At 38.9% G+C, this 26,313-nt stretch overlaps 3 protein-coding genes across 4 annotated transcripts; 1 reads left to right on the plus strand and 2 right to left on the minus strand.

The window, feature by feature from the left end:
* The first annotated feature begins 6,432 nt into the window (after positions 1–6,432).
* mettl5 (methyltransferase 5, N6-adenosine) lies at positions 6,433–12,012 on the plus strand. Its single transcript, XM_066641139.1, has 8 exons — positions 6,433–6,543; positions 9,031–9,275; positions 9,401–9,515; positions 9,602–9,783; positions 9,923–10,005; positions 10,112–10,163; positions 11,651–11,700; positions 11,903–12,012. The coding sequence occupies exons 2-8, from the start codon at positions 9,176–9,178 to the stop codon at positions 11,942–11,944; spliced, it is 624 nt and encodes a 207-aa protein (XP_066497236.1). The 5' UTR covers positions 6,433–6,543; positions 9,031–9,175; the 3' UTR covers positions 11,945–12,012.
* A 410-nt stretch (positions 12,013–12,422) lies between these two features.
* klhl23 (kelch-like family member 23) lies at positions 12,423–16,253 on the minus strand. Of its 2 annotated transcripts, XM_066641027.1 has the most exons (5): positions 15,956–16,253; positions 14,729–15,712; positions 14,492–14,581; positions 13,974–14,126; positions 12,423–13,209 (listed from the first exon to the last, which is right to left on the minus strand). In XM_066641027.1, exons 2-5 carry the CDS (start codon positions 15,705–15,707, stop codon positions 12,899–12,901), a joined length of 1,533 nt encoding a protein of 510 aa, XP_066497124.1. In that variant the 5' UTR covers positions 15,708–15,712; positions 15,956–16,253; the 3' UTR covers positions 12,423–12,898. The 2 variants fall into 2 exon arrangements, with proteins under 2 accessions (XP_066497124.1, XP_066497123.1); XM_066641026.1 differs by having other exon boundaries at positions 14,492–15,712.
* A 356-nt stretch (positions 16,254–16,609) lies between these two features.
* On the minus strand, positions 16,610–23,405 carry phgdh (phosphoglycerate dehydrogenase). Its single transcript, XM_066640933.1, has 12 exons — positions 23,178–23,405; positions 21,938–22,089; positions 21,628–21,693; positions 21,382–21,436; positions 21,113–21,211; positions 20,877–21,009; positions 20,424–20,572; positions 20,155–20,307; positions 19,005–19,143; positions 18,088–18,215; positions 17,367–17,586; positions 16,610–17,246 (listed from the first exon to the last, which is right to left on the minus strand). Exons 1-12 carry the CDS (start codon positions 23,313–23,315, stop codon positions 17,092–17,094), a joined length of 1,587 nt encoding a protein of 528 aa, XP_066497030.1. The 5' UTR covers positions 23,316–23,405; the 3' UTR covers positions 16,610–17,091.
* Positions 23,406–26,313: the final 2,908 nt, after the last annotated feature.

The following is a 26,313-nucleotide window of genomic DNA, read 5'->3' on the forward strand; positions in this document are numbered from 1 at the left end:
GTCCTTTTATTCAGACAAAATTTCATCACATAGCACACGCACACACGCAGACAGCACAGCTCAACATCCTGTAGAAAGTGCCAAACTCTTATACCTTCAGATAAGAACTCGAAGGAAGTTGGCAGATATCAAAGGCCGTCTGCAGCCCCACAGATCGACTTGTTTACTTCCCACAGAAAGCCTGACATCGGCCACCATCAGCAGCAGCGTCAAAACAACAGCACACGCCTCACTAGCACATCCCGTAAAAGAGCAACAACACCCATATCAGAGAGAATTCCTCAGCTCCCCAACCCCTCATTTCCTCTAGGAGCTGACGACCTGTAATCACACTCGCAGAAACCACCATACTTCATTACTGCAGTGATTACACCAATTAGCAGCATGTAGGGAGTGGCCCACAATGCCCAGCACCACCGCCAGGCTGCTGGCTCTCCACACTGCGGCGGTGGTGGTAGACGTTGCCTGCTGCCTCTGTTCTGGGGCCTGTTTAGTGGTTTCTGATGTGACGGTTAGGGTTAGACTTCCCGTAAGATACTGCTCTCAGATCAGAGACAAAAGCAGAGACGTCTTTACCTGGAGCCTGTTGGGCATGTTTCTCTGAACGCCATTCAGTCTGAGGAAAAAAATACCATACCACACTTATAACTCTGACTTGTTAAAGCATATATATTCCAGGTGGAGCATTTAAAGACACAGCAAGGCTCAAAAAACATGTCACATTTTGAAGTTGTCTAATTCCCTGAAGCTCTAGCTACACATGTTGCATATTACCGCATGTAGACTGCCAGCTATTTATGGAGTACCTCAAAGCCCAATCAAGGAGAGGATACATATCTCGGGTGAAGAACCACTTACAAGCTCTTTCTTCCCTGTTACACTTTGATGTCACTCAAGATGCAACCATGAAGAGTCCAAAGATCTAAAGAGTCACTGATCTTTCCTCACTCTGATTCAGACTGAGGATGCCGTTTTTGTCCTCCGACTCAACACATGACACAAATTTGAAAATCTGAACATGAGATTAGCAGCTTTTTTCATGCCATACCCCCGTCCCTTTCAACATCTTCTTCTCAACAGATGTTAAGTTCAAGAGTGGCATCCCGGCTGGCCACAAGTGAGCGTATTTTCCTACCACAGGCTTGAGAGAGAAGCCACAAAACAGCTTGCTGGAGCTCGACATTAAACAAAACTCTGAAGAGGGGAAAAAAATGAAGAAAATTTTCAAAAAAAAGTGGGGGAAGTAAAAAACTAAAGATTTTCTAATCCAGCCTTTATTGAGGTTCCTGGTTTCAGCATTGCGACCTTTTTTATGTGTGAGAAGAGCTCCCTGTAATTTCCTCACCACCACCACTGGACCGGCTTGTAATAAAAAGATGTCTATTCTGGGATTCTCTGTAATAATGGATGCTTCTTGTCTTCGTGCACTTCTGTCTTTCTCGCCTGTCTGAAGAGGAATAGACAACAGGTGGTGATGAATGAATGAAGGAATGAATGGATGAATGAATGGATGAACAGATGGATGGGGGCATGTACTGTAAATGAATAGGCCAACAGACAGAGATATTTACAGTGGAAATTAAGTGTGCAAAGATGATCAAATCCCTTAGTAAAGAATTAAATTGATGCATGAAAGCCAGCTCTTTCCCTGAATTTTGTTTCACCTGCTTGATTAAAGAAGCCAGACAGTTTTTTTTGCCTTTACTTTTCACGTTTGACACCTTTGTTCTTGCTCATTTGCTATCAAAGTTCTAAGGTCAAAGTTCTACCATCCAAACAACATTGCATAACATAAAATTTGGATTCAGCATTTCTAGAATAAGGAACACCACAGGGTGGAAACTATTCCCTTTCAATTGTTGTTTATTGAGCAGGGACAAATACATGAGCACAGAAAACTAAAGAAAACTAAAGAAGGATATGCTAATTCACATTGCTGGATTCTAGAGGGACCTTTTGTATGTTTTTCAGCTCAGTAGGTAACAGGAAAAAGAAAAGTGGCCATTAAGCAAAGAGTCATTTACTTTTTCCTGTATTCTCATGAGACATCTTTTGCAATGGAAATACTGCAATTTCCAACTCATTAATGTGGCTTGATAAGGGAGCTCTGCACATAAAACAGGTGTCTGCCAGTAACTGAACAGCTATTCCTTATTATCTCCTAATTAAAAGCCCTGGGCAGTAAAACAGCTCTTCTGGTGGTGAGGGTCTTTGGAGAGGCAGAAAAGTGCGGTCTGCCTAATGCGGCCATGGCTGAATTCTCTCCAAAAAGTGGAGAAAAAAGTGAAAAACGCACTCTTGTTGCATGACAAAATCCCTCCCAACCAAGACTTGTCCTTTAATACCGAGGCCCTTTCATGTGGCTTCTCCACGATTGCACATGGGGAAACACAAACCACACAGTCGGGACAGTGCTTATTATATGCTGAGACTGTGTGGATGTGTGTTGCTATGTGCTCAAGGAATGCTTGCTACAATCCATGCAGCGCACTTTAAACTGAAATGACACGTCTTAATTTGTCAACAAGCTTCCCCTTGGAAAGAGAGCGAAGAGAAAGGAGAAAGAGAGCAGTCACAGAATATAGCTCACTGTAACAGCGCAGCCAATACTCTGTGGTAATATCATTAGATAATGTAGGAGTTTTAGAAGCTGCCAGGGCACAGCTCTTTCTCTAAAAGGATAAAAAACAAATCCTTTGGTTCACCTCAACTCACAGGCTCCACTCATTATATACTGGGAAATGCACCCTGCACTTGGTTTTGCAATGCCCATGACTGGCATTATAGTCACATGTGATGCCTGTTTTGTAGAATGGTATAGAATGGTATGTTGGATTAACTGCATTCTACTGAGGACCAGCTTCTTAGTGGGTTCTGAGGGACAATGGGACACCTGTGCATTTAATGTCTGAAAAAATCATCATACAATCGATAATAAATGCTAAACTCCAAATAAAAAACTCCAGATGCACAGTTAAATATAAATATAAAAATAATTTCAGACATATTATATTTTCAATCAACATTTTTAAAATAATTATTAACATTTCCCATAAACCCAATGCGAAAAACAACTTTTCTCAAATAGCCTTTGAGTTTACTCTAGTCCTGTCTGAAGGCCACAGCTCATGGGCAATAACAGTGTAATTGCTGTTTCTTGTGAACACCGACGTTCCTGCCAGTCTTCCCAGGACTTTAACCTACAATAATCACACTTCCTTCATCCCCACATGACCATTACACTTTTAGCAGCACTACATGATTCTTCAGATATTGTAGTTATTGCTGAAATAAAGTAATGTAAAGTGGACTCCGATATTTTACTCATGACCCTAATGTGCCAATGAAATAAGACTTTACACTACAGAATATTTGAAATACAAAACAGAACCATTTCAGGATCTTTAAACATTAAATGTATTATAAATAGGAGATACTGCAAGACCAGAGTTATTGTTGACGGTATTTTCCTGAAAGCAAACAAGTCCTTTAATGATCAATCTTAGCATTGTACAGCTACAGTGTATCTATAAAAGAACACTAACCTCGGAGTTACATGTAGGAGACATCGTGTTTATCTCAAGAATTTCATAATAGTTCATGTTTGTTTAAAGAAGAGTAAGGTCATTCGGCAACGGGATATTTTCCAGTAAAAAGGAAAGAGCACAATGACATCACTGCTTCTATTGATTTCCTTTGTATATACACATTTCAACCGTCTCTAATAACATCTAAAAAAGTATTGACCTGCTAAGCATATATTTTATTTTTCAGTGACAATTTATATTGGTATTTTGGTCTCTGAAACAATGTGGGGATATGGAAATCTAAAACTGTTCCTACTCATATGTCCATATAGGAGAGGCAAGAAGACAAGAGAAGAGAAGAGAAGAGAAGAGAAGAGAAGAGAAGAGAAGAGATCTGCTACCTGATATAATGTCAGTCTTTATGCCTTGTTACTTTTTAATGACGTCCCCTCCTTCCTCTCTCCTCTCTTATCTACTCTTCTGCTTGGTGCCAGTTGACTGAGTAACGCAGCTTGGTGGGTTCACTAATGGGCTCCAGAGTTGGGTGCTGAAGATGGTGCCGCCTCCCCTGGCCTAACGCTTCTCGTTGCTTTCTACCCCAAAATCCGGTCTACTCGCTGCCATGCATGAATTACCAGCCACAGGAAAGTTAAAAAAGAGGAGTCTAAATTAAGTGCCCTCTCATTCCAGCATTTTCATGGTTTGGCTAAAAACAGGGTGCAAGATGATTCACATTTTATAAGCCCTCACTTGCGGCTGACTGCGTCACCCTGGCGCTCGGACTCCACCACTCATTCACACATCTCCGTTTCTCTCTTTTCTTATTCAGAAAGAGAGGTCTTCTCAGGAATGACTGTTAATCTAGCAGCGTGGTAACTCAAGTTCTTTTGTAGGTATCATATATTTGACACAGTAAAGATGTTTTCAGCCAGTTATGTACAGTGTAGTGTTCTGCTTAATAACCTCAGCACATGACATAAACTACACCATAACAAGAGCTTCCATTACACCATTGCACTGGGGAGACACAGAATTTCATGCTTTCAGATACAGTTTAAACCAGCAGCTGGCGGCCAGAAGGAAGAAAAGGAAGGGAATGACATTTCTCTAAACGAGGCTGACAGCTAGTGCCGCGCTGACCACTGTCCATTATCATTTCCTCATCATGGCTGCCATGGGCCTGGCACAGAAAGCCAGGAAAAACATCAGAATGCAGAGGGCAAAGGAGCCCGGTCTGGGAACGGCATAATCAGGAGTGGACAACGGTCCATTGCTTTAGCTTCAATGTCTAATGTTGTCTTATGCTGCCCCCTGTTAATCATGACTGATATTACAAACTGAAGTCCATTCAGAAAGTCTCAGAATGGACGAACATCACCATCCATCCATCTGTCCAACCTTACATCCATTCATAATACTAAACATGTGCATGTATAAATGTCCCTGAGTGTGTGAGTCAGTGAACTCTGCACAATGAATACTAAGTCTGACTAACAAGTACCATGCTTCTCCTCAGCACTTAGCCATTGATGTAAACAGAGCTGTCCCACAGGGAAAAAAACAAGATCCCAAATTCACCACAAAAAAAGGAGGAAAAAACATTATGATGAATTACATTCCACAGTTACAACTGTTCACACACACTGACTGTATGCACTCCTCCAGCCTCCATTCATCCCTGAGCAGGAGGAGGGTAGATCTGAGCGTTCAGTGAGAAGAACTGGCGTGGCTAGCCTGAGGTTTGGAGGAAGAATGGGAACTATGCTGTTACTGTGGTGCTGGTCAGACGGCAGGCTTTAGGTTTTCTTACCGCAGCTGCCCTGACCACATCTCCCCATCGCTCGCACTCAATCTCCTTAACCATTTAAGCTATAAAATGCTTCCTTACTAAATACTGCTCCACCCTACACTTAAACTGCATACATTAAAAACACTCCATCTACACCCACATAATAGGAAATAAAACGGGCTCACTGCACCGTTAAAGCAGCCGGAGCAGACCAGCAAATTCTTCATCTACATGTTCTTATGTTGTTTATGGTCTCCCATACCCCTTCATGAACAAGCAAAAACAGGATCAGTGACTTCAGCTGTCCGGCCCTGAGTGTGGCAAGAAAGCACAGAAATGGAAACATTATTTTTGCTCATATATGACATGGAAAAACTGAGCTTCATCAAAATACAATCCAATTATTATACCAGTGATTTTTTTTTCAGTTTATGTAAGCTTTAAAATGTGGAGTATTTAAACTTTGTGTTTCAAAATTCTGCACTTCAGCACTCCAGCAAGCACACCTGGGTCCCATATCGAAGGAACATGACTTTGCTGGGTTCAACATGGGCCTGGGCTTTAGGTGATCTAGGGCATGGGACCCAGGTGGGTTGTAGCGCAGCAGGTAGTGTCACAGTCACACAGCTCCAGTTGTGGGTTTGAGTCCTGCTCCGGGTGACTGTCTGTGAGGAGTTTGATGTGTTCTCCCTGTGTAGCTTTCCTCCCATGGTCTAAAAATACAAGTTGTTGGGTGGACTGGCTACTCAAAAAGTGTCCATAGGTGTGAGTGAATGTGTAAGTGTGTGTTGCCCTGTGAAGGACTGACACACCCCTCCAGGATGTGTTCCTGCCTTGTGCCCAGTGATTCCGGATAGGCTCCCGACCCACCGCGACCCTGACCTGGATCAGTGGTTACAGACAATGAATGAATGAATGTTTTTGGGTGTCCAGTCCTATAGTGTCTAACCCATCCTGAAGTAAATACTGACCCTGTACATACAAGTTGCTCGTTTTCTAGTATAAAAAAGAAAAATGTCTATTTTTATATCTATTAAAAGTTCTTAAACTTGCATTTATTACACAGACAACTTGGTTTTATCGCGTTGACTTCCGGTATCCAACGTTACTGAGTCAGGACTCTTATTTTGACGTCTAGCACAGATTCGGCAACTCAGGAAGGGAATGAAGAGAAACAGACGGCGAAGCGGAGACTCATGGTGTGGAGTCGTAGTCCAGTCAAATCAGGTGAGCTCTTTAAATTCAATTTTATTACGTAACCTGTGTTTGCCAAAGGAAAGAGAGGAAAATCACACCCATAAAGAATAAGTGTCACTTATTTCCCGAAAGAGAGATTAAATTCAATAATCGATATTTAGTAATTATGGTAGTAATTACACTTAAACGCTTTTATTATATATAATATATAAAATTCAGATATGTCAATAACAAGTTTAAACAACTTTCGTTAATCTGCTGAACATTTTAGCTTCGTGAAAGACCATTCAAATCACTTTTAATTAAATTATTCTAGTGAGCGTAATATTTTGCCAGAATCACTGCTGGAATCACTCCATGTTGAGGGAAAAATATATGTATTTCCGTTTTAAAATGCATTCCTAAATCAAATGCCGGAAGTCTAAAAATGTCAAGTATTCTGAGTGTTAAAGTGAGTGCTTACAGATCTTAAAGAGCTTTTGAACTATTTAAAATAAAGCATAGTCTCAACCAGAGTTGTCATTTGAGACAGTGGAAAGGATTATTAAATGAAATGCTTAAGAGATGATTATGGGACTTTTATCTGGTGCCGTTCTGATTAATACCTAGTGACTGCTTGAATAAATCTTCTCTAAAATATCCATACTCATTTATGATATGGAGTGGCGTGTCAGGTAAAGGACAAGAGGGGAATCATTACCTCAACAGTGAGTGCACAGGTGTACACTGAGATTTTGGACATAAAAAATTTGTTTGAAGATAAAGAAGTCATTTCTCATAAAGATAATGCAGCTTTCCACAGACAAAAAGCTTTTATTTAGGAAAAGCTTAACGCCTCGGTGACATGGCCAACAAACAGCTCAGATCTCAGTTTGATAGAAATGGTGGAAATTTAAATAATTTGTCCATGACAAGGCTTCATCCTGAAAAACTGATCTGTCAATAATTATTAATGAAAACTGGAACAAGCTTGATGTCAGAATATGTTTTTCTTTAGTGAAAGCTTTAAATAATTCTAGACTGACAGGGAGCAACCAAGTAGTACTTGTATTTTTGTTTTTTTAAATAAAGATTTCATAAGTTTACACTCAACACTGAGTGTAAATTTGCCATTAGAATATTCAGCTATCCAGTCAATCCAATTCAGGGTCACAGTGGCTATGTGTCTACCCAGAATCACTGGGTGCAAAGCAGGATTACACGTTATGTGCCAGTCCATCACAGGGCATCACACAATCACACATTCACATACACACTCGCACCTTTGGACACAATGTTTTTTACACTGTGGTTAGAAACCCACTCTGACATAGAGAAAACACACCAAACTCCTCACAGACAGTGACGGGGTTCAAATCCGTAACCCCAGAACCCTGGAGCTGTGTGAGAGTTGCACCACAGTGCTGCCCAGCTATTATTACTATTACTACTATATTATTATTACTCTCTAAGTGTGGATGTTCCATCATTTTTCCTGTTTAGATTATTCTGATCTGTTAGCATTGACAGATAGACAGGATTTAGACTTGGTGTGAAAAGATGTAACATTTGGTTTATGACCTCAGATTAGAACTGCGATGTAGGTATTTTAGGCTAGATCAGAGGTTTAACAGTGCCAGTCCTTCCACATTTTTGTGCCTTCTGTCTGGCAGCACATCTGGTTCAAAACATTAACTAATCAACAAACTCCTCCTTGGTCATGTCACATGTATTAGAGTGTGGAAACACAAAAATGTCACAAAGAATTGAAGGGGCCCAGAGTTTTTTAAACCCAGTTTGGAAGGCCCTCGTGCGTTATAGAGCCTTAACTTAATGGTAGGTTGCTAATGAGCCGATTACTTGCATTCAGAATGTTGATAGCAAGGAAAACACTAAAATGTGCAGGGGACTGGTTATGGAAGTACAAGTCTAGAGCAGTGCTCAAAGTGTTACACAGGGCTTCCAAGACCAGGGTTTCCCCATGCTGGTCCCGGAGGGCTGTTTTGTAGCTTTCCTTCTCAAATACACCCAGTAAACCCCCTGATTAATGGATTGAGCCAGAAATTGTACTGGATATCAGTGTTCCAAGCCAGTCCCAGTCCTGACAACCCAACACTGCATGTTTTAATTTTTTGTCTAAGCTAGTGCAACCTAATTCAGTATGAGCTAATAAGTAAAGTCTTGTGGGCTGGAATAGATGTATAGGACAAACATGAAAATATGAAGAGCATGGGCTCAACAGTATTGGGAAACCCTGCCTTAGGCAATCCATAATTTTAGATTTTCTCTAGTTGTGTCAAAAGTGTTTACTGTCTTTTCTATCAGAGAGACAGGTTTGAGAACCATTGGTTACTGTACAGGTTTCCTTTCGCTGTCCTAGTAAACCCACATTATGCCCAGTTTAATACTTGGTCTCATTTATAAGTTTTCTTCATGCAAGTGTACCCCATTTTTTCTTCGTTATTATTTTGGCAATGATGCATATGGTGAATATGGGTAAAGAGATTTTATCATGAATAAAACTCATTTTTGTTGCAGGATTAATGAAACGTCACTGAAAGTCGCCTTGCAGGCAAGCACTGATTTGTCCGGTCAGTTCATGTCTTGCTGTGGTAGGGTCCTCTGACATTTAAGAAATCATTTTGTTTTGACCTCAGCAAAACCACTCTAATATACTGCAGTTATGAAACTTAAAGAATTGGAAAGTTGTCTTCAGCAAGTAGATGGATTTGAGGAGCCAAAAATACTTCTGGAACAGTATCCCACCAGTCCCCATATAGCAGGTAACTTACCACAGAGTGTTTGGCTTAGTTAACATTAATTCATTGGAGATTTATCTTAATTAAACTGGGTATCATAACTGACTGTCATGTTATCTCTACATTGCATTTCTCTTTTCTTATTTTAGGTTGTATGTTGTACACAATACACAAGACATTTAATGACATTGAGAATAAACTGGTGGCTGACTTGGGATGTGGGTGTGGAGTACTTAGTATAGGAGCTGCAGTTTTGGATGCAGGGTGAGAATAAATGTGAATCTTTTTTGTTGATGGTAAAAATGTTGGAATTATAAAAATATAATGTTATTATCTGTATCTCCAAACAGACTTTGTGTGGGATTTGATATCGACAGTGATGCACTGGACATTTTCAAACGAAATGTGGAGGAATTTGAACTACCAAATATTGACATGGTCCGGAGTGATATCTGCTCCATCGGATCATTATATGAAAATAAATTTGACACAGTCATTATGAACCCACCGTTTGGCACAAAACACAACCAAGGTAATCAAGCACTTTCTGTCAATTGTCTCCAGGAAAAACAAATGGCATAAAATGATCATGATGTAAAATAATCGTGGTATTCATCACTAATCACATTTTCTCCTCTTTTTACCCTCCTCCTTTCTGTTTTTTTTAAAAGGTATAGATATGCAGTTTTTGAAGACAGCAATTTCAATGGCAAGGGGTGCCGTATATTCTCTTCATAAGACTTCTACAAGAGATGTAAGTATTCAGATTAAACTTGGAAGATGTACAGTTTCTTTCACAACAGAGGAGGGAGGATAAACATTTTGAAAAGCTCTGCTCTAAAAATTCTTCTGTTCTACAGCACATACAGAAGAAGGCAAACGACTGGAAAGTTAAAATGGAAGTGGTTGCAGGTACCGTCTGACTTACTGTTATATCAGCATGCCAAATGTTATGTCTGATTATAGTGTTATCTACGCTCTTAAAAATGTAGTTGCCTTAAAATCATCTTGAAAAAACTTTATAACTCAGATGGGTGAATGTGAAGAAATCTTTAAAGAAACCCCCATAATGGTAAAAGTACAACGCCAATCCCAATTACATATAGGCCTGGGATAAAAATGTTATCACAGTAAAATTTTTGACATTCATTATTATTACATTTTATCCTTTATAATATAAATGTAATTTTATAATATTGTCACACTTAAAATACTGTAATTCATATAATGTGTGGAATACATAAAATGTTTTAATGCTTTTATTATATTATTATTCTGTACAATTTGAATATTTATTATAAAATTATTCACATGGGTCCAAAAACATGCGCTGGTATGTGAATTGGCTACTTGAAAGTGTCGATAGGCGTGAGTGTGTGGGTGTGTCTCACCCTGCAGGGAACAGGCCCCCCCTCTGCCTTGAATCCAGTGGTTCAAGGTGGGCTCTGGGCCCCCCGTGATTGGTAACAAACAATGAATGAATTAGTAAATTACATGCACAGGATGCAAATTATTCAAGTGGACAATGAAAGATTTCATTAGACCTATGTACATTTACATTTTGATTATCCTCTCCAGATAAGGAAAAAAATGACACACTGAAAAACTAGCTTAATTCTCTTACCGTGAAAAATGTGATACCTCTGTCGTGAATACATTCTTAAAACATAAACATCTTCACAGTTTCATGTTCAGGCTCTGCTCTGATTATGAAAACCTTACAATTAATTGTGTCAAGACACAAGCAAGAGCCATTTCATATTTCCTTCATCATTAGCACTAAATAAACAGATCATGTTAGTATTCTTGTTGTTAGCTGAGGCTAATTGGCTAATTAGCTCTTTGGCTACTGAAACTTAACTCACAATCACATTACTGTGCTCAAATTTGCGAGTAATACACACTTTAATGGCATTATTTAGCATGTAGTGTTCTATGGTGGCCTCTGTGTAAAATGGTGTACTTTTATTAATAATTAACTTGTAGGTTAAAGCTCCACATTGTAGGCTAAAGCTCCTGACAACACACCACAGTTTATTCACCACTCTTGCTTGGGACAGTGCATGTTCCCTCTTTCTCTCCCCACTGTTCAAGAGGTAGCAGAAAGCTACATTGGCTGTTTGCGTGTCATTCGTAGCACATTCCATTATGAAGGGATCTTGGTTTTCAACATCCAGGGCATAAGCATGTTTGGGGTGTATTTATGAAGCAAAATATTGCATATTCATTATATGCTTTTTCTTAACATTATTGATGTGTCAATGTATTGTGATACGTATTGCTAACATTTTATTGCCCATGCCTTACATTTGTTGCTATTAATATTGCCACAAAATTCAGAAAACTGCTTATAATATAGCTTTTTTTAAAATATATAATTTATGTGCTCTCATTTATAGAGCTTAGGTATGACCTCCCAGCATCCTACAAGTTCCACAAAAAGAAATCGGTAAGAATTATAAATTAGACTCTTGACTTTCAGCACTACAGCTATTTAAAATTTTTGTATTTAATTTTGTAAAATTAAAATGTATTTAAACCAAATACAAGCCAAAAATGTCAAATAAATACAAAAACAAAACACTGTTTATGATATATATTGTTAATATAGAAGTATATTAAAGCAAATGTTATATATTTTAAAAATCTAGGTTGATATCCAGGTGGACTTCATTCGATTTACCCCACCATGAAGCTTGGAAAATCTGTTTACTGTATTTTTCTAAAATGTCTTTTTTAATGCTGCAATGGATTTATTTAAAAATAAATTTTATTATTTTAACAGTAAGTGCCCAGTTTTTATTATTTTTTTTATTTTGTTGATGCAGTTAAAACTTAATGTAACTGATATTCTAATGAACAAGATCAAGAATAAGAGGAAAAATCTGCTCTACAAGTTTAATGCAAGTTTCTGTCAAACTACCAGTATTTGTGAACAGCTAACTTGGAGAGAGCTTAAGTTTTAAGGAATACAGGAAAGAATTTGTTGACACAGTTCCTCTGGCTTCCTCTAGATGGAGATGTAACGAGATGAACTATTTTAATATTTGTAGCTCAGATTTAAAGAAAAGAAAATTTAGTATAGTAATAGTTTATTAGATTTGAACAAAAGCACATCAGTATATTAGATTTCATGTGAAAAAAGATTTATTTATAACAAATCTACTGCCAAAAATGATACAAATACCACACAGTGCAGTCTCAGTACATCTGTGGTGAAAAAGTATTCATACCATCTGTTTTGTGGTTTCAGATAAGTCATTTAGCATTTCTCTGAACCATTGTATAATAAGAAATCACTAATTGACACTTATTACTAAAACACTTGTGGTTTCTTTTTAACACAAACACACTTTAACACAGTGACTCTAGTAAACATTAGTCAAATTTGTAAATATATTTTTTTCATTAGTCAGATTTATAAAGATATGTGTTAAATCAGAGAATTTAGCAAAAAATTAAGCAAAAAAAAAAATAATAATAATAATACTTTGACATGTTTGTGTTTGAGGAGTTTTTTTTAATTGGTTTATGTCTTGTTGAGCAGGGCTCTCTGTGAATGTGTATATTTATTTTACTCATGACAGTGTTGATAATCTTTACATTTGGAATGATGTGGTAGAAATGGGACTCCATTTGTGAATTTTCTACAAATTGAAAACACACACACAGCCATGTGAGCGGGTTGCAGTTGGTAGGTTACCCACGATTTCCCAGCAGTCCAGTTCAGGGTCATACCTCTCTATATTCTGCAAGTAGGTGCCCTTTGAGTAGGAATAACCTCCTGTCACATAGACGCAGCCGTTTATTACTGCAGCTCCACACTCCATCCTTCTCTCCTTCATCACAGCCAGCTGCCTCCATTCATCCCTGTCTGGGTCATAGCAGTCTGTGATGGTGGTCTGACCGCCAACTAAATAGAGCTTGTTGTTCAGGGACACTGAGCAAAGCCCATATTCTGAAAAGTGGGTTGGATTTGTTAATTAGATATAATGCTGTTTCCATGCCTGTTAAAGTGATAATTTTATGGAAAAAAGAAAGCATTTTCCCCATAACACACCCAAGAGGTGTTTGAAATTTACTCATTTACAAATATTTTTTTACTTGTTTACTGACACTGGGGTTAGTAAAATCAACCCCCCCAAGGAACTCTTAGTTGATGATAACAAATAAAGTGACAAATAAATAGTTTTCGCTTAAATTTTTACTGAATTAAATGACAATTGTCTTTAATACTACGCAACCATTACCATAAAATGGCAACAGCACAGGAGAATTTTTGAATTACAATTATACATTGTATAATTGTTTTTTTTTTAATGTACAATTATACACAAAAAAAATGTAAAACTTACATGTACACTGAACAGTTTTCAAATACACTGTCACATTATTTTAAATTGTAATTTATTACATTATGAACACTATGGTACTCCATATTATCAAAGCCCAGCTAACTAAACTGAAGCCATTTTATTTTGGACACAATATAAGTAGTAGCCTACAAGGCAATGAATTGAGACAAAGGAATCGGGAACAATCCATTAAGAATCCATTGACTTCAGGGACAAACAAGATGGTATATTCAGGATAATACATCTTTGTGTACCTTGTGCCAACTTTACTGTAGGTGTATTACACCAATTTTTGCACCTGCTTTATAAAAACGATCCATCATATTCCTGTTCCAACATCCTGTCCTTAAAATATGAAGCAGTTTACCTGGATGGGGAGTTGTAGTTACGATGCTCCACTCATTGATGTCAGCTCTGTAAGTTTGGATTTTGTCGTAAGTGCAACTTCCCCTGTATCCATAATGACCTCCGGTTACATATATTCTGTCTTGTACCACACATGCAGTAGCATTTCCAACACCTTCAAAAATACACAAAGTAGACAAATCATACAGATTCATGAATCACTTATTTGCTGCTAACACTAAACCTTGACCTTAGTGTTTACAATTTAACAGGAGGCATGTTTGTCACAAGCCTTAGTGGTATTATTAGCACTGTTTCTAATTAAAGCAGACATCACTTTCTGCGTGAGTAGCTGAGAGGCATATCAGGGCACTTACCCAAGTGCTAAGTAATGACTGAAGGATTTAGGAGTTTTAACATTAAGCGTGAGCTTTCAAGACCCTCATGAGACAAAAGGAATATGGTTGCCTCCTCAGGCTTTAACAATGGATGACTGAAAAGTAAATACATTTTACCTAAAAATTAAAGGATTTTTCATACCTTGTATCATCTCTGCCACAGGAAACCATTTCTTTTTTAAAGGATCATAGAACTCAGTCTCATGAGCAGGAGCACCAGCTCTGTACCCACCTATGGCATATATACATCCATGTAAAGGCACAGAACAATGGTAATATCTGGCAGTGATCATAGGACATCCTTCTGTCCACTCATCAGTGTCAAAATTGTAAATCCAGACTGTGTCCAATGCGTCAACAGTTTCTGTCCTGTATCCACCTGTGACATAGATGTTGGAACCCAGAAGTGAGACCCCATAGCTCTCTCTTGTATAGTCAGGAATGTCTTTCCCTTGGGCCCATGTGTTAGAAATGGGATCCCATATGTGAATTTCCGAAAGTGGGTGCCAGTAATACCCTCCTATTATGTACATGTTTGATAGGGGCTTTTTACTAGTTAGAGTTAAGTCTTTTCCACAAGGTTTCAGAGACTGAAAGATGACAGATCGTAATTTTTTGTCATTGCATGTTTTATGAATTTCTAAAGCAGTTCTGAGGTACGGGTCATCCACCTCAAACTGAACGCAGTGCAAGAGATCATGAACACTGTCTCGTCGAGAATCTATGTCAAAGGTCACCCACTTAACAACTGCTTCTAATAGAGTCTCTTGTTTCCACACATTGAGGTTCTCAGCAGACAGTATTGTCATGAGCTTTTTAAGATCTAGTCCCAGAAACTCTTCTTGACAGAGGAGTTCCTCAAATCGGCCAAGTATAATCCTCAGTGCCTCATGCTTCAGCACAGGACAGACATGGTGCTCAGCAAAAGAGTGCATTCCAAGACAGTTATCAACCTCCAAACACCGCGTCAAAAACTCCTCACAGGCTTTTTTCACTGAGCCGAACTGAAGGAGGTCAGCAGCCTCCAAAAGGCTTTGTACGTTGGCTTGTGTAATGCTCACTCTTGAGGTGTAGACATAATTAACCAAAATGCTCAGGATATCTCCATCTACGCCAAGCAGGCTGATGATGCCGTTTGAACGTTCCCTCATGTCTAAGGTGAACATCACCTTGAAGTAGGAGCTTCGTGCTGACAGCACAGCTTTATGACAGTGAAACATCTGCCCAGCGGAGCAGCATAGTGTGATGTCAGTGAACAGGCCTCTAGTGTAGAACTCCTGAAGAGCATACAGCATTTCTGATGAATGAGTGTCATCGCAGAATTCATAGACGTAGCTTTCGTGATCCTTGGCTGACATGATTCCTTGAACGTAAACAAGAGAATGAATGAAAACTGAAGAGAATTCTAACATCTAACAACAAACACCCCCAGCACATTGACAAGCATTTTTCAGGAATACATACCCAAACACAGTCGTAGGACAATCACACGAATATTTTAAATCCATAATTCACATGATTATTGTTCAAAAGAGGAAATATCCAGGGCATAACGAACCGTCATTAAACAAAAGCCCAGTAAATGTAGCTACAAATCCCAGCTTACCTGAGAGAAAAACGGACGACTTCTATTAAAAAGAGCGCATGAAATGATTCATGAGCAGAGATCCAAAGGCGAGTGTGTGGGGGACAGTTGAGACACATAGCTAGCGACCCCCACCCCCTCAGTTTAGTACCAGGCGTGTGTGCTCCCTATTTTGGTCACTGTGTACACGTCGGAGAGGCTCAGCTCACTCCACATAGCTTCGTGGATAATGTCAGCTTCCAGAAGACGAGTAAAATTCGTCAGGAAACGTGAGGTGGAAAACTAAAAACACCACCTCAGTGCGTAAAGAAATGCTGCATATTCCGCCCCCCCCCCCCACCCCACTGCAGAATCGGATCTAACGTTAATCCTAATAAGGCTTAAGAGCATTGCATAACGTGAATTTTAAAGCGAGACTGTACTGAATAGATGCACACACGAGGGATTCATTCTTTCTGCACATTTGCAGTCTCTGGAGGTCCCTACATTTATTTACAACATAATTTTGGACCTTTTTTTTGTTTTATCTACTATGGCATAAGCAGCGGAAACGCTACCTTACGGAACAAAAATACCCGAAGCATACTGTTTCCATGGAAACAGAGTGCGCGCTTCAAAAATAAACAGCGCTGAGGGAGATACAAAATAACACAAAAACAATGAACACGGGTTTTGGTTGACCCATTGGTTTTAATCAAACATATTCCACATTTCTACAATACACACGTTTTAAGGCTTTGTAAGTTCACATTATCACTTAGTGTTAGCAAAAAATGTTAGAAAGATGCACAGTCACATCAACAGTCGATGCCGCTCCCACTATACATCCATCCATCCATCCATTTATGTAAACAAACGTTTGTTACACTGTGAATTTGTATTATCTGGTCTATTGAAACACTTATTTCAGTGTTTTTCTGCATGTCTATCAGTCAGTAAAACTCAAAGGGAATTCAGTTTTCAACCAACTTGCATGTACTAGCGCTACATTGACACTTTATAAACTACGAACTAGGTATAGCTTAAGCTGTGCAAAGCTCTTCACAGTTATTATACTGAATTACTGGTATGATTGTGCTAAACTAGATTAATGCTACTCAGGCCTGTTAGGCTAAGGAATGCAGTGTAATTCCCACCAACTTTTAGCTAGCAAGAATTTATACAGCGAGTTGTGCAGCTTCTTTCACCAATGGTTTCAAGGCACTGAGGTCTCCCAGTAGAGATTTTATCCCCACAGAGTACCACTGGTCCCCATCAGAGGCTGTGGAGGCACTAAAGAAGTCCATCTCCATACCAGCTGCTGCCAGAACACCTTAAGAGCAAACACATTGTGTAAAGTGAGCTTAATGTGCCTTTGGAGAACCCCCCCCCACCCCCACCCCCTTTAAATCATCTTTAAATCAGCTTAATTTTCTTTAATCAAGGAACTCACCAGTAACAGCGGGCAAGAGCTGAGGTGATCCTGCAACTTTGAAGAAGAGCAGGTTCCCAGACAGAGGGACTGGTTGCTTGAACACACTGCCATTCAGCTCCAGCAGGACAGGTACCTCTGCCTGCACAGAGCCTAAGGCTTTATACACACTGCCATTCACGAAAACCTCTACCATGCAGGACCCATTAGCTCCATTCACATCAATGTGACTTTTCTTTATCTGTGGAGTATGACCAAAGAACAGAGATGAACCCCAAGGTCCCACTGTAGGATAGAAACCAAGCTCCATTTGTACTTAAAATAGTATTTATTTAATAATGCTTGAGCACATGCTAGTATTCAACCAATTTATTTACATTAGTGCAAGTAGAGAAGTAATTACTTGCAAATATAAATATACTGAGTCATTAGACACTGCATATAATATAGATTATTTAGGTGACCCATGTGAATGGAAACCATACAAGATGAGCATTGATGCATTTATTAAATATAAATATCAAAGCACTTTTACTTCTGTTATGTACATTTTTAAGCAGTTTTCAAACTATTTTACCAATAGTACATCTACTATTATTCAAGTACTGAAATATTGTACATTCATTCACCCATGGTATAAAATCATAGTTTATAGTTGTAGAATCAGAACACCCTGAATGTGTTGTAAATGTGTGTGGCAGAGATCATAGATAATTAATTGAAAAAGAAAACACATCCTTACTGTAATCCCTGTTTCTTCGGCCAGAGGCAGTGCGTTTACCAAGTTAGGGCAATTCTCAGATCCTTCAGTCAGCAGTCCCACAACAGCTGCTGAGCTCAGGAATCCAGTTGATTTCTTTAAACGATCTCCTGTAAATAACCAATGCTAATAGAACCATATTTCAACATAATACACTCACGTCAAAACACAGAGTAGGCCACATTTTATTTTTAATCGAAATCAAATATGCACTAAACAAGCACTGGATTAGGGACACCTACCTTGTATCTACACTTATTGTTCATTTTGTGCTTCACTGACCATACAGGAGCACCATTCAATTGGCTTCACTTACTTCATAGCTGCACTTTGTAATTCTGCAGTTATTGACTGGGGTCCTGTTTCTCAGAAAACTCTTATCCACATTTCACGCTGCTCTGGGCCAGTCCTGACCGTTGAAGAGCAAGGAGAAATGGGGATGAGAAAGTATGCAGAGAAACAGGTGGACTACACTCTGTAATTGTAGAGCTACAAAGTGCTCTTGTAAGGTCAGGGGAGCTGATAAAATTGAAAATGAGCGTAGATAGAAGGTACGTTCCTAATCCAGTGACCGTTCAGTGTATAGTACGTGTTTACAACACTAGAGGGCAATAACCAGCCACTAAAGAGGCTCAAAATCCAATACGTTGAATGCATTTTATTTTAACCATCAATCATCCATAATACTGCACATCTTTCCATGCCCACTGATACACAGTAATGTAATTACAGTTTGAGGTGGTCAAAAATCTATATCTATATATGGGAAGATGAAAATTTAGCTGACAAAAAAAATTTACATATTGATTTTAGGATTACTTTATGAACTTTTATTTTATGCACTTTTACCCCATTGGCCATATTTCATAACAGACAATTGCTGTAAAACTAAAGCTCACCTTTAGTTGTGATGTGGACTTGAGCATAGGGTTGTTTGGAGGAACTGCAGGCCTTCAGCACTCGGCCCATGGCCTCACCCAAATGGATCCACTGCTGTGACTCAGAGTTGAAAGTGCTAGCTAACACCTGGGCATTCACCTGCAGAAGTGTATATGGGGTATTCAGCTAAATATTTAATTCAAGCAAATGTTGTTGGTTTATTATTAAAATAATGTAATAGCACAAAGCAGTTTTTTGTTATAATTTATATATTTCTTTTTTTTTATTATTGTTTAGACTGCTTATGTGTTATATTGGTTTGAAATTCTTATAACATATACAAAACACTGGTTCCTCCTACATTTTCATAGAAGGACATTCATTTATTCATTCCTTCATTGTCTATAACCGCTTATCCAGTGCAGTAGCCTAACTGGAATCACTGGGTGCAAGGCAGGGCGACACACACTCACCCCTATGGACACTTTTTGAGTCACCAATTCACCTACCAACGTGTTTTTTGGAGCGTGGGAGGAAACCAGAGCACCCGGAGGAAACCCACACAGACACAGGGAGAACACACCACACTCCTCACAGACAGTCACCCGGAGGAAACCCACGCAGACACAGGGAGAACACGCCACACTCCTCACAGACAGTCACCCAGAAGAAACCCACGCAGACACAGAGAGAACACACCACACTCCTCACAGACAGTCACCCGGAGGAAACCCACGCAGACACAGGGAGAACACACCACACTCCTCACAGACAGTCACCCAGAGGAAACCCACAAAGACCCAGGGAGAACACACCACACTCCTCTCACAGACAATCACTTGGAGCAGGACACACCTCCAGGTCCCTGGAGCTATGACTGCAACACGACCTGCTGCACCACCATTCCGCCCACACAGAAGGATATATTTAATTTATTTATTTTACATTCTGGTTAACCCTTTCCTTATTGTTCTGCTTTAATCCTGGATATTTGTGGTATTTTTCTCCATCTTTTTTTAAACAGTAAAATCATTTTATGATTTCAGAACTCAAAATTATAACAAAAACACTGATCAACAATCACATGCTTATTATTCAGATAATTAAGCATTACAGTATCCTCAACTGTGCATTTTGTTAAACATTGTCAAAATAATAAATACAACTTACAGCTCCCACTAAAGCTTTGCCTTTGACCATGTCCACAATCTGCAGTGCGATGTCCTGGCCACAACGAGTCTGGGCTTCCTTAGTGCTAGCTCCCAAATGAGGACAGCAGACCACATTAGGGTGCTTCACAAGGGCCCAGTTTGTTGGAGGCTCCTAAAACAGCATCATAAACTATGTTCACACATCAAAACATTTATATGAACATGCTTGTTTTCCTATGGTGTCCATTTTTCATCTTTAAAATAACAACTGGGTATTAAGCGCCTTACCTCTTCAAACACATCCAGCCCTGCTCCTCCACACTGTCCAGACTCCAGAGCTCTGAGTAAAGCAGCTTCATCAATTATGCCCCCACGAGCGCAGTTTACCACCTTAACACCTCTTTTACACTTAGTAAATGAGGCATCGTTCAGTAATCCTGCAAGCAAACAAGTAAAAGCAGGAATGAGATATTAACTCTCACTGATATTTAACTTCTCGTCACTGTTTAGTTGAGGAGTAAAGTGGTTTTTTTTTTGTTTTTATTTTTTAAATGTAGACCGTTTCTGTAAATATTTTTATATGTCCATTCACTTGAAAAATCTTACACAATAAAACAGACATTGGTTTTCCTGCTACAGCAATACTGATTCAACTCAAGTTAATCGTTTGGTTTAACTGATGTGCTGCAGCCTTTTCTCTACCCTGGTTAATGTTCTTCTCCCTGTTTGAACTATACTCACCTGTAGTGGAGGGCATGAGAGGTGTGTGTACAGTGATATAATCACACTGGGGCCAGAGCTCTTCCAGAGACATCTGTTCAACTCCCCAGCTGGCTGACACTTCTGGAGGGGTAATGGGGTCATAACCAATAGTCTAGCAGTAAACGAGACAAGTTAGCACCACTTCCTTGAACAACAAACCACATTCTTGGGCAAATGTCTATGTAACATTCTATAGCTAGAAGTGCTGATCTTACCCTCATACCAAAAGACTGCATTCTCGTGGCAACCTCTTTTCCAATTCTTCCGAGCCCTAGTATTCCAAGGGTTTTTCCATACAACTCTGTGCCCATGAACTGTAAAAATTATTAACAAAACAATGATCAATCTCCCCTAAAAGCCTGTATGACATAATGAATCCAGTGGTCACACCTAATTAGTAATGACTGGCTGAGCACAGTGAACACAAAAGCTTCTGTAATTATTCCACAGTAGCCTTTCAAAGAGTGCAAACTCAAGTCTGTACCTTTTTACGATCCCAGTTTTCCGCTTTCATTGACATAACGGCTTGTGGAATGTGTCTGAAAAAAAAAAAAGATATGAAAGTAATTAGGCTTACACCGAATATATATATACTCTGAAATTGTATGAACATTGTATATACACTTCACCTAGCATAAACCTAATTTTAAAAATGTGCAGAACAAAATAGACACTTCATTAAAATGCTGTCAAAGTTTCGGAATCTTTATCATCTTAAAGTTTAATTTACCTTGACAAACTCATCACAAGGGCACAGGTTAGTTCAGCAGCGCTGATGGTGTTGCCACTAGGAGTACTGTAAAATGGTGAAAATCATTATAAATAATGTTTTTTTAACATATAACAATGGCTCACCACTAAATACATACTCTGGAAGGATATTCAGTGTCAGCCTGTAAATCTGTGTATATATATATATATATATAGACAGAATTACATGCAGTAACTTTTCTAAATGTTTCTCAAAATTGTGGGTCTGTTTGTCACTTGGAACTGTAAGTGACGTTTATAAATCTAAAGCTGTAAAGCTGTCACATTACTTCATGACTATTATGCCTTTCTTAGTTGCCACATCCACGTCCACGTTGTCCACGCCGGTTCCAGCTCGACCAATCACCTTCAGGCTACGGGCAGCGCAGATGACGTCAGCAGTAACTTTGGTCGCTGACCGAACCACGAGGCCGTCAAAGTCCTGAGAGTGAGGAGAGGCATGGGTCAACACCACGGGTCAAACGCGGCCAGAAGGTGTAGGTCATGTTCACACTGCAGGCAGTGTCGGTTTGTTTGTTTTAGTTCTCTTAACCTAAACTTTTTTTTTTTTTAAGTACCTTCTCTTACTTTCTCTGTCTCAAATGAATTCCTACATAGTGCGCTCAGTAAAAACCGGCTTCTACACATACTTAGGGCTCTACATCATAAAGAGGGAGTCGTGCCCTTAAGGGTGGAACAGAAAATATTTTATGTCGATATTTATTGTACAATATGACAGTAAAAGTCGTTATTTCAGAGCCTACATAAGGCACTACTTCAGGCGTAAGGATCCATTTGAAATTCGGTCGTTATTTGGAAAAGAACGTCTACACTGGTTGCCATAGTAATGACATGAAGTCGCTGCCTAGCTTTGCATGATGGGAGGAGGAAATAAATAAATTAACAATAATATAAAATTAATAAACTATTTTATGAAGCATGTTTCGCATCGCTTTTAAATCACCTCAGATTGCTTTACAGACAGGTGACAACGGCAGCAAATAAACAAATTAAAAGTCATTGGGTTTGCGTAAACTCCATGTTGTTGTTTTTTCTAGCTTCCATTTTATTACATGTTGGAAAACTCCGATTACAATCAAACCATTTCTAAGTAGATGTGCAGGCAACTGTTTTTTGGCAGCGAGTGAGTGTTACACCAGACTGTTTTGCTGAGTTAATTGCTGTGAAAAGCAGGCAAACTATAAAGCCTATGTGTGTATCAGCTCTACACCCTTTAAAAACAAAGAGAATAGTATGTTAAAAGATATTCTCTCTCTTGCAGGTGTATTCAGTTAATGTTATTGGAGCAGGTTTAATGCTGTAGTCCTGGTTGATGTTACATCAGCCCTTTGAGGAGCAGGCGGAGGCGGAGGCGCTAATGGCGGGCACTTTACCACACAGCTGAGCCTCCTACAACCACCGTGAAACTGCCTCGGAAAGTTTACAAAAAGTCACTAACAGTACATAGTACAAACGATAGGAGCGGCTGCAAACAGACCATGAAATGACCCGGTTAAAGTTATCAGTTACCTTAATCTGAGCAATCAGCTCATCTTTGCTCATATTGGGTCTTTCCGTCACTTCAATGCCGTTTTCCTGCAGTATCGTCTTGCAGCGTGGATCAACACTCTCGCTGATTAACACGCGTTTGATTGATACCGGGGCCATATTTCTCTCTCCTCTTCGGGGATGCTGGTCTCGGAGCTGATGGACATAAGAGAGGGAGAGGGAGAGGGTGAACTGATTCTACGTCGCTGGGCTTTGAATTAACACGGGGGCAGGACCCAGATGTGGGAGGGCCCTGTAAACAGAGAAACCCCGCCTCCTCTGGATTGGATCCAGTATCAAAACATTAACTTCAAAACCGTAACTGTTACAAATGATCCCGTACTTCGTGTTTTGTAACAACGTAATCCACAGTCATACTGCGATATTGTTATGTTAAATAATGACTCAAGGAAAAGTGACAGTACCTTCACACAAAACAACTTATAGGGATACAAAAGTAACAGCTCCTTCAATCAGCAAAAAAGTATACTTATACAAAGAAGTATACTAAATTGTTAATTTATATTAGGGTAAAAGTATCCAAATGTATACAAATCAGACCATTTTTTTGAGGTTCATGTGATAGTTCATGTTACAGGTTTCTCCTCGATCTTTAAAAATGTCCTACTACTTGCTCATTTAATGTTGATCATTTCTATTTTCTATTTTTATTTATGAACATTGGCATCTTAACTTCTTTGTTGTTCACAGTTCTGTCCTATGAGCTTTAGCATTTTATTTTAGACATGCCCAAAATAACAGGAACAACAACTAAAAAAGTTATTATGCTAATAAATGTTACATCTAATCAGCTAATCAGATCAAATGCAGTTAAATACCCTTTTCTTAGCCTGGACCTGGGCTGTACAAATGGAACTGCCTATTTTGCCATGGTATTAGGCCCAGTAAACAAGGAACGTCCCTGGACGTTCAAAATAGGTCTAAAAGTAGTCTTTTTTAAACATATTTTAAACATCAATGGACGTCCAAAAGCCATCTTAATAAGTTAGTTAAGTGGTGACCAGTCGATAACGTCAGTGGACGTCCAAAATGCGTGTTATACAAGTAATTTATTTCGGGACCAATTAATAACGTCAATGGACGTCCAAAATACGTCTAATAATCGTCTTTTCAATGTCTGTGTTTGGATGTCTTTTCAACGTTCATTTTCAACCTTAAGAAAACGTTGATTAGACGGCAGTCATTACGTTATTACAACGTTGAATCAACGGCTAATTGTTTACTGGGGGGTGTTAAAAGAGGATTCTACAGGATTATATATTATAGTTTGAAGATGGTGCTTTTTAGATGACTTTACAGTATATCTGATTAGGCCACCCTGTCCACCAGCGGTTAATGCATAACAAAATCATATTCAGTTCATTTGCCGGTGCATGTACTAGAATATGTGTTGGCATGTTTCAAATAACCATACTGACACATTCAAGCAGCCGACCAGTATTACACCACATGGCAACACACCATCCCTCAGCACACACCCAACTCAAAATTTAATTTGATAATTTGATACTTTTTTCTTGGTTAAACATGCAATCCTTATTGTAATCTCAACACTAAGCCAAAACAAACAAGTTTGTGCATAGATGAGTTGAGCCTACATGCAAATCCAGTTTTTCTGCATACTCACCAGGTGAGTTTGGATTCTCATGCACAGTATGGTATATGTATATATATACATATATGTTGGGCCTAGAAAAGACATGAGGCAAGAGAAAGAATATATATAAAAAAGAAATGGATATTACACACTTTAAAGAAATCCAGATTTATTAAGATTGAGTGGCATAGGGTAGTACAGTAACCTTCTGCATTAATGAAAAAAGATGGGATACAATGGTATAGAAATTGAGCACAGGGATAGTAAGTTTTTTACCAAATGTTGATTGCTCATATCTCTTTATGAAATAAATATTTCTGTGTTTCTTTTTATCAAATTGGTTACTCCTTTGTTTACATTAAATATATGTAGAGCTATTTTGTTTTTATATACTTTATAAAGTTAAAATGTGTCTTTTAACACAACATGCAAAAATATGGGGATATTTTGGCCAATTTTGAATAATGAATTAGAATAAACTACCTGAATATAAGAAACTATTGTATGCCGTATTGTCCTACTTCCAGCTGATCATGTCTAGAAGAAGATAACATGACATACACTGCCTGGCTAAATAAAAGTCTAATATTTAACACTCATTGTCCATCGGTTTTGGTTACTTTAAACATGCACTTTGTAACTATAATAACTGACTGTAGTCCATTTGTTGCTCTGCATACTGTGTTAATCCCATTTTCACCCTGTTCTTGAATAGTCACTATATGACCAACACCAAGCAGGTATTATTTGGGTGATTTTTCATCCTCAGTACTGCAGTGACATTAACATGGCAGTGTTGGTATTAGTGTATGCTGTGCTGATACAAATGGATCAGACAGTGCAGTACAGCTGACGTTTTTACATCCCTATATGTCACTGCTGGAATAAGAGCTGTCCATCCACCCAAAAGGTGTAGCACCCAGTGACCAGTGATGAATGACTAGAGCACAAGCAATACAAACTTTGCAGCAACAGATGAGCTACTAACTTTACATCTACAGGATAGACCAACGTGGCAGGTGGTTCATAGAGTAGCATGAGCAGTGAGCTGGAAGTGTCTAAATTCCAGCAGCACTGCAGTGTCTGATTCACTTGTACAAACGGAATATACACAAACAGACCACCACCACATCAGTGTCACTGCAGCACTGAGAATGATCCACCACCCAAATAGTAATACCTCCTCTCTGGTGGTCAAGTCGGAGTGGTGGGTCTGGGCAAAGTGCACTTATATACTGAGTGAAGCTGAGAAAACTGACAATTAATTTAGAATTAGAGTATATAACTTTTCCTTACTTGGCTGGGTATATTAATCCTAATGATTCCAGTCTGTTTTCAAATAAACATGTACAAAAACTGTCTTGTGTAAAGCAACAGAAAACAGAATAATGCTTAAAAACACTGGTATCTTATATCTAAAGTGATATAGTTTTTGGTTTGGGTTTTCCATACTTTCCAGTGTCAGACGGCAGTTTGTCTCGTTTCCATGACGCAATCCTC

The sequence above is a fragment of the Hoplias malabaricus genome, chromosome 12, assembly GCF_029633855.1.
Source record: "Hoplias malabaricus isolate fHopMal1 chromosome 12, fHopMal1.hap1, whole genome shotgun sequence".
Lineage (NCBI taxonomy): Eukaryota > Metazoa > Chordata > Actinopteri > Characiformes > Erythrinidae > Hoplias > Hoplias malabaricus.

What these genes read in the sequence shown, in the direction of transcription:
- mettl5 (XM_066641139.1), top strand. Translation starts at nt 9,176, where the DNA reads ATGAAACTTAAAGAATTGGAAAGTTGTCTTCAGCAAGTAGATGGATTT. An exon ending in GCTGCAGTTTTGGATGCAGG is followed by an intron (nt 9,516 to 9,601) that starts GTGAGAATAAAT and finishes ATCTCCAAACAG; the next exon opens with ACTTTGTGTGGGATTTGATA. An exon ending in TAAAATGGAAGTGGTTGCAG is followed by an intron (nt 10,164 to 11,650) that starts GTACCGTCTGAC and finishes TCTCATTTATAG; the next exon opens with AGCTTAGGTATGACCTCCCA.
- phgdh (XM_066640933.1), bottom strand. Translation starts at nt 23,315, where the DNA reads ATGGCCCCGGTATCAATCAAACGCGTGTTAATCAGCGAGAGTGTTGAT. An exon ending in AAAACTGGGATCGTAAAAAG is followed by an intron (nt 21,212 to 21,381) that starts GTACAGACTTGA and finishes TAATTTTTACAG; the next exon opens with TTCATGGGCACAGAGTTGTA. An exon ending in TGCAGTCTTTTGGTATGAGG is followed by an intron (nt 21,010 to 21,112) that starts GTAAGATCAGCA and finishes GTTTACTGCTAG; the next exon opens with ACTATTGGTTATGACCCCAT.
- klhl23 (XM_066641026.1), bottom strand. Translation starts at nt 15,707, where the DNA reads ATGTCAGCCAAGGATCACGAAAGCTACGTCTATGAATTCTGCGATGAC. An exon ending in TGTGGCAGAGATGATACAAG is followed by an intron (nt 14,127 to 14,491) that starts GTATGAAAAATC and finishes GTATTTTTGAAG; the next exon opens with GTGTTGGAAATGCTACTGCA. An exon ending in AACTACAACTCCCCATCCAG is followed by an intron (nt 13,210 to 13,973) that starts GTAAACTGCTTC and finishes CCCACTTTTCAG; the next exon opens with AATATGGGCTTTGCTCAGTG.